General features: G+C 43.3%; 1 protein-coding gene across 1 annotated transcript in view; it reads right to left on the bottom strand.

Moving 5' to 3' along the window:
- The window catches only part of LOC139730960 (monocarboxylate transporter 2-like), a 31,495-nt gene continuing 23,206 nt past the window's right edge, over positions 1 to 8,289 (bottom strand). Inside the window, exons 5-6 of the mRNA XM_071641841.1 lie at positions 804 to 905; positions 1 to 69 (exon numbers count right to left, since the gene is read on the bottom strand). Coding sequence (XP_071497942.1) covers positions 1 to 69; positions 804 to 905 — 171 coding nt within the window. The remainder of the gene's footprint in view (positions 70 to 803; positions 906 to 8,289) is intronic.

Raw genomic sequence — 8,289 nt, 5'->3', positions numbered from 1 at the left:
CTACGTCGCCTGGTGCATTCCCCGTAGACACCGCTGGCCGTCACTCAAAAAGGAAAAGGGACCGAGAAGCTGTAAGTTTTGCAGAATTTGGTATTATTACTCAATTTAGCACCCGGTAGGTAAGAAGTTTTGTTGTTGTTGTTGTTGTTGTTGAATTGATTAGAATAGTAGTAGAGAAATGTTAATGTTAAAGAGTATAAAGTAAATGCATCACGGGAGGTTTTTGAAATACTGTATAGCTTGAAATGATGCTTGTTTTTGTGTACGTAATGAGCCAAAATATTTAAACCAGAGAGAGAACTGGTCTGACAGTGAGAGGGTTAGGTTGTTTGTATTATGCCAAAAGTGAGATCGTTTGAGTAAAAGAAATAGCAATGAGATTCTAATCCTAAACGATGAGTTTTGGTGCTGGTGTAATTGCTACGATATTTTTTTTTTAGATAATAATTGTAAGAATTATGATAGTATTAATAATATCGATCTGGATTGATACACATATCTATGTTAAGGATTCATCGCAGGTTTCATGACAAGTCACTGCTACGCTCATGCATTTCATTGTATGACAATTATTTATTGCAACAGAACCGAAATGTGCCATAAGCTTTTATATTCTTTTGAAATAAAAGTTGAAATGAACATGAAAGGAGAAAGTTGATGTGATAATAAGCTGAGGATGTTTAAATATATTTCTGCCTTAACACATTAATGCAAGGGTGAGCACAAAATGTTATATTATAGGAGTTGAGGATTAATAGTTGCGTAGAAATGTATTTTGACAAGGGATTTGTTATATTTCTCACCGTCCGTATCCAGGCACTGAGTATATATCCGGACTTGTCCGAGGACGTATCCGGAGTCTGATACCGCCCAGTCTTTGAGTCTTCGAGTAATCCCACGCCCAGCTGTGGACAGACACAGGCAGACATCCGCGAACCGGACAATACCCACGCCACTCGACCGTGTGTATCCGGCCACGCCGTGCTGCCACACCCGTATGCACTTCACGCCGCGACGGACTGCAGGAACAGGCGTCCGCCACCTCGCGTGAACCGCGTATCCGACGCCAGGATCCGGCTTCGCCTGAGCAACACTGTACAGTCATCTCGCGGTTATCGACAACGTGGAAGTGCCTTACTTTATTCATAAGGGTTTTTTTTTTCATACGTAGAAATGCACGTGCTCATATAGGGGCTTATTAGAAATGAGGATACCATAAAACTATTTATTTATATACATATAGTTTTTGTCTTGCATTTTTCTTCCCGAAAACATTTTTCTTTCGGTGACTTTGTATTGACATTCGGGAGACAACATCCCACATTATCATTTATACAACACCTCAGAATGATGTCGAATTGTGATTGGCCAAGAACATGTCACATGACATTCAATAGAAAATACCTATCAAACTCATTGAGAGTGACAGCCATGCAATAGGCCACTGGCATGGGCCTATTGCACGGCTCGAAGGTACTATAGCACTGCTTCGCAGGGGGCTACTATTGCACGGCTGCTCACTGTAAAGTTCTGTGGCTCACACTAGCAAAGCGCCAGCAAACTACGTGCTGGCCGGCTGCGCTGCGCTGCCGGTAAGTCTCACAGACCAGGCGCGGCGGAGTACTGCAACGTTAACGTGTACGCGCAGCTACCTTACCTAGCTAGTTGCATGTATTGCGGCCTTACCTACTGCTGTGTTTTTACTTTTGACTCTGATCTGCTACATGGACCACAGTGATCCAAAAATCAAGACTTCATTTCAAGTTGAGAAACCATAATTTGATTATTTTTCTGTGTTTTTATACAAAATCATTTTCGGAAATAGACAAAGTCTAGACCTACTACTAACATTAGATCTACCAACATCTCAGATCGGCCTAACAGGTCTAACTCGATCTAACGTTAGGTAGAATGGGTATAGCTAGACTCTGCAGAGTTTGTGATTCCTGTGACTGTGTGGTCGAATTATGACGAGTGTTTGAAAGCAGTACACAGGGTGGTTTACAATTCTCGGCCTAATTGTTACATTTATTTTTGGGCCTTCATGAGTTGGCGGTCACTAAGTACTGTGATTGTGGACAAGGTGTTGTATAAAACGAATAATTTATGATTTTGTTCGTTCATTGGGGCACGTAATATCGCACTCGGCGCGAGATTCGCCACTGGTCTATTCAACGCGGTGCTACGCGCCTTGTTAAATAGACCAGTGGCTTATCTCGCGCCTCGTGCGATATTCGTGCCCTGATGCACTCACAACTCATAAATTATTCGTATATTATATAGGACGTATTAGCGGCGCAGTAAAAACGCGTATTGTAGTCCACTCAGTTTTTACCGTTCAATATCAGAGCATATTGAATGAAACGCATAGGCCAACGTATCAATTCCCCATAGGCCACCGTTGTTACTTGCCATTCAAGATTATACGAATAATTTATGAGTTGTGAGTGCATAGGGCACGAATACCGCACGAGGCGCGAGATAAGCCACTGGTCTATTCAACAAGGCGCGTAGCGCCGCGTTGAATAGACCAGTAGCGAATCTCGCGCCGAGTGCGGTATTACGTGCCCAAATGCACGAACAAAATCATAAATTATTCGTTTTATACAACACCTTAATAATATCCACAATCACAGTACTAAATTAGTGACCGCCAACTCAGGAAGGCCCAAAAATAAATGTAACAATTAGGCCGAGAATTGTAAACCACCCTGTGTACTGCTTTCAAACACTCGTCATGATTCGACCACAACAGTCACAGTAATCACAAACTCCGCAGGGTCTATACCCATTCTACGCTAACGTTAGATCGAGTTAGGCCTGACTGTTAGGCCGATCTGAGATGTCGGTAGGTCTAGTAGTAGGTCTAGACTTTGTCTATTTCCGAAAATGATTTTGTGTAAAAACACAGAAAAATAATCAAATCACGGTTTCTCAACTTGATTTTGGGATCACTGTGGTCCACGTAGCAGATCAGAGTCAAAAGTAAAAACACAGCAGTAGGTATAAAGGCCGCGCAATACATGCAACTAGCTAGGTAAAGCAGCTGTGCGCGCGTACACGTTAACGTTGCAGTACTCCGCGGCGCCTGGTCTGTGAGACTTACCGGCAGCGCAGCGCAGCCGGCCAGCACGTACAATGTAGATTGCTGGCTCTTTGCTGCTGTGAGCCACAGAACTCTGTGAGCGGCCATGCATTAGTAGCCCCCCGCGAAGCCGTGCTATAGTACCTTCGAGCCGTGCAATAGGCCCATGCCAGGAGCCTATTGTATGGCTGTCACTCTCAATGAGTTTGATAGGTATTTTCTATTGAATGTCATGTGACATGTTCTTGGCCAATCACAATTCGACATCATTCTGAGGTGTTGTATAACACATCATATTCAATTCTGTCTCGTTTATTGCACAAGCGCTTGCTTAATGCACAAACGCTTGCTACTCGTGCGCGTCATATTGTAACTGTAGTGAGGTTCACACCTAGGTCCCTTTACCTTAAGGTTTTCTAAACCTCGAGGTTTTGTAAACTACGAGGCACTAAACTCCGAGTTAGCGTAGATGTAGACGCATGTAGTTTAGAAAACCACGACAAAACCTTAAGGCGAAGACACCACGACAACACCACAAGATTTCTTAGGGTGTTGTCGTGGTTTAAGCGCGTAGTTTAAGCGCGCTGTGGCAGCGCGCTTAAACTATTAGTGAGGTTCACACCTAAGTCCCTTTACCTTAAGGTTTTCTAAACCTCGAGGTTTTGTAAACCACGAGGCACTAAACTACAAGTTAGCGTAGATGTAGACGCATGTAGTTTAGAAAACCACGACAAAACCTTAAGGCGAAGACACCACGACAACACCACAAGATTTCTTAGGGTGTTGTCGTGGTTTAAGCGCGTAGTTTAAGCGCGCTGTGGCAGCGCGCTTAAACTATGACAGATGTGAACGGAGTTTTGTTAACCACGACGCTCAGTTTTTTCCACAATAGTGCGCAACCCTATGGCAAACTAGGCCCCCTTTATTTTCTATCGTAGTTATGTTTACCTCGAGGTTTTGCTAACTGCATGTAGGTGTGAACGGCATCGAAGTTTTGTCGTGGTTAGGGGAACGCATTTTTGCGCTCGTAGTTAGTATAACTACAAGTTTTTGGATAGGTGTAGACATGGCTTATGACAGATGTGAACGGAGTTTTGTTAACCACGACGCTCAGTTTTTTCCACAATAGTGCGCAACCCTATGTGCAAACTAGGCGCCCTTTATTTTCTATCGTAGTTATCTTTACCTCGAGGTTTTGCTAACTGCATGTAGGTGTGAACGGCATCGAAGTTTTGTCGTGGTTAGGGGAACGCATTTTTGCGCTCGTGGTTAGTATAACTACAAGTTTTTGGATAGGTGTAGACATGGCTAATAGGGAGCTTTAGATTTTGACGCGCGGACGTTTGAGCCGACGCTTGCGCTGGACGTTCTCCTCTCCCTGCGTCGTGTGGAAAAGTAGCTTTAGATTACGCTGGGACGCAACGTATAAAAAATAAAATCGCGCCCCCATATGATCAGTGCATGAAGAAGCTCTCTACGTCGCAAACTGTGCGGACGTGAAAATAGCCCAGTACGCGTAGTAAACAACTCAGGCGACGCAAGCTAAAAATAGATTGACTTTACGCGCGCTACTGCGCAAGCTCAGAACATGTTTTTTTCCTTTGAACGTCCGCGCGTCTAAAATCTAAAGCTCCCTAATTCACAAGCGCGCAAACATCTTGCTAGTTGTTAGCCGGGTTCTTCTTCTTCTTCTGATTAAGTCTGCCTCCTCCAATAGACTGAAGATTCTTGCAGACTGGTTCTATTTACATTATAATGCAATTTATTTACAGATATTTACAAGCACATAGAAAATTTGACGAAAATACTAGCCACTGTGATCAACCGTTAGACGGTTTCGAAATGATCCCACAGATGGCGCTGAAACAATTTCTGACGACAGGGAATTCCAGTTCCTTACAGTTCTTGGGAAGAACGAATGGCGATGCGATTCAGTTCTCGAATATGGTACCTGATAGGAGTGTGGTTGCGAGGCTCTCGTTAACTGAGTAGCCTGTTTGATGATATAGTCCTGTGCTGAAAGAGGAGTGAGATTATTGTCTATTTTGTACATCATAATTAGCCTGTCATTTTCTCTGCGCTGTTCCAGAGTGGTCCAATTAAGTTCTTGTAGCATTTTGGTGACACTCGAGGTGTTATGGTAGCGATTTAAAGTGAATCGCGCAGCTCTTCTCTGGACCATTTCCACTTGGTGGATTAGGTTCTTGGTAGATGGGTCCCAAACTGTGGAAGCATACTCAACAATTGGTCGAACCAACGTTTTGTAAGCTGTGGCTTTAACATCAGAAGATTTTATGCGAAGATTGCGTTTTAGAAATGCAAGCACGTTATTGGCTTTATTGACAGTATTGTTGATGTGTTGGGTCCACTTCAAATCAGAAGTTATGGTTACACCCAAGTACTTCACGGATTCAACAGATTCAAGAGGGGCGTTATTTAGATGATACACGTGTTGCACCTTACTTCTTTTCCTGGATATTGTCAAAACCTTACACTTATCTGTGTTCAAATCCATCATCCATTTTTTCGCCCAGTCACCAATTTTGTTTAGGTCCTCTTGAAGATTTTGCGTATGATGTTCAGGGACTCCAACCCCAGCCACCTTCTGATCTGGAGATTCTCCCGCCCGAAACCCCTAGCAAACGGGAGACTCCAAGTTGATGTGTGCGAAGCGCGAAGTTCCTAGGGTTCTAGATGTTCTTTGGTGCTATCTAAGGCTTATTTTTTCAACATCTGATAGCAATAAGTAAGAAATCCTTTCCCCCGGGAGACACAGAGCCAGGGCGGGAGAAATCAAATCTCAAACGGGAGAACGGGAGATTTTGCAAAAATGGGCTTTCGGCGGGAGATCTCCCGTCGAAAACGGGAGAGTTGGAGTCTCTGGATGTTGATTGTCGATGGTCATGTAAGAAATTGCATCATCGGCAAAAAGGCGAACCTTTGACGCGAGACCATCAGGCAAGTCATTGATGTAAAGTAGAAAGAGGCAAGGCCCAAGAACCGACCCCTGAGGCACTCCAGATCCTACCGCTACTGAAGAAGATTTAATACCATTCAAAACGACCCTCTGACTTCTTCCATTGAGAAAACTTTGAATCCATTTCAGATTTTTCCCCCTGATACCGTAGTAGTCCAGTTTACGTAAAAGCCGCTCATGCCCAACCTTGTCAAAAGCTTTTGAAAAATCCATGACTATAACATCCGTTTGACGTCCTGCATCCAAGTTCTTATGTAAATCGCTTGTGAAACCAAGTAATTGTTGTTCACATGACATGTTCTTACGGAAGCCATATTGCAGGGGAAAAATGATGTTATTTTCGTCCCCGTGCTTCATAATTTTGCTAGCTAAAACGTGCTCCATTAGTTTACAGCAAATACATGTCAGCGAAATGGGGCGGTAGTTTACAGGAGTAGATCGATTACCTTTCTTGTAGACTGGTACAACATTTGCTTCACGCCAATCATTTGGTATTTCACTTAATTCATATGACAACCGGAATATATTGCAAAGAATTGGAGCCAGAATTTTTGCCAGCTGCTTCAAGACTCGTGGAGTTATACCATCCGGTCCAGGGGCCTTACATGTCTTCAAACCACAAAGCAACTTCTCTACACCCTTTGATGTAAACAAAATATCCTCCATTTCTTCAAAGTCTGAGATTTCCGGTAGTAAGTCATTCGGTATGGGAGTTTCCTTGGTGAAAACACTTTTGAACTGTTGGTTCAATGCTTCAGCTTTTGCAATTGGATCAGTGATCGTAACACCATCACTTTTCAGTTCTCTTATTCCTGTATTATCAGTTCTGTTGTGTTTGATGAAGCCCCAAAATCTCTTCATACTCTCAAATTCTGTGGTATCTTCATCGATAGAAAAAAGAGATTCCACATAATTCCAATAAGCCCTCCTTAGCTCCTGTTGCAGTGATTTCTTAAGGTACTTTCTTAACTGCTTTCAACTCTTCCTCCAATTGAAAAGGGACTACCCCGTGGTTTCTCAATTTCATGTTCCGACTTTTTTTGTTCAACCTATCTCTCCTTTTGATCAACCTTTTAATCTTGTTTGTAATCCAAGGTATTTCATTCTTTTTGGATGTCATCTTATGTGGAACAAACTCTGTCATTCCCTTCTCTATTCCATTCTTGAACATAACCCAAGCCTCATTCACTGAGCAAAAGTCAAGCTTATCTTCAATTTCCTTGCCTACACCTTGCATGAAATCAGCAAATTTCTCCCAATCCGCTTTGCTGTAGATGTTAATTTTCCTTCTTACTAGCTTCTGGCGAGTTGGACAACCAGCAATCGTGAGAATTGGGCAATCATGATCTGAAATGCCTGGTACAACTGAGACATCAGTGACTAACGTTGGATTATTTACTAGGAATAGATCAAGGACGTTCTCTTTCCTGGTTGTTTCCGTAACTACCTGCGTTAACCCATGGTCATCAAGCATAGAACCAAAAGCATGATGAAGCGCTGGGTGATGACATGCTTTCACCTGTCTTGTTTCCCAATCCCATCCAGGTAGGTTAAAATCACCTCCTATGACTACCATATGATCGCGATTCAATTTACAAAGGGATCGATGAAGCTCTGCAAGACTCTCTTCGTCATTTTCATGAGGCCTGTAGTACGCAGCTATATGTAGAGTCTTAGATCCCGCCATATTTAATTTACACCAGAGAATTTCACAATCTGTTTCAAGTTCAATTTCTCTTGTAGCTAGAAGTTCTCTCTTAGTAGCAATAAATACTCCACCATGAGGGTCATTAGGTCTATCTCTTCTCTCAATAGCCGGGTTCACACGTACACCAATTAGCGGGATACAAATCTCGAGATTTGCATCGCGATCGTCATCCCGAGTTTTTTGCACGTGTGGACAGAAAAAACCCGAAAATTAGCGGGATGAGCATCGCGATGCTAATCCCAAGAAATCTTGCGCTGGTTCGTCAATTAGCGGGATAATTGGCCGCGCGCTGGCACGTGTGAACGGTCGGGATTACAATCTCGAGTTTTTACATCCCATCATGCAATGCGCACATCACAACAGCGAGGCCTCTGCGAAGAGGTCCTTCACCTCTTTGGAGCACAACAACAACAGCGCGCGAACCACATCACTGACGCGTAAAAGACAATGGACAAAGGTAAGTGCGCGCAAGCAGTGATAGAGAAGGGCGCTGTGTGACCCAGTTTGCAGGCTTTGTTG

This window comes from Diadema antillarum, unplaced genomic scaffold, assembly GCF_040938485.1.
Source record: "Diadema antillarum isolate AM-2024a unplaced genomic scaffold, OU_Dant_1.0 seq00000345_RagTag, whole genome shotgun sequence".
NCBI lineage: Eukaryota > Metazoa > Echinodermata > Echinoidea > Diadematoida > Diadematidae > Diadema > Diadema antillarum.
The sequence above is the reverse complement of the archived record's forward strand: the minus strand, read 5'-3'. Positions and strand labels throughout refer to the sequence as shown.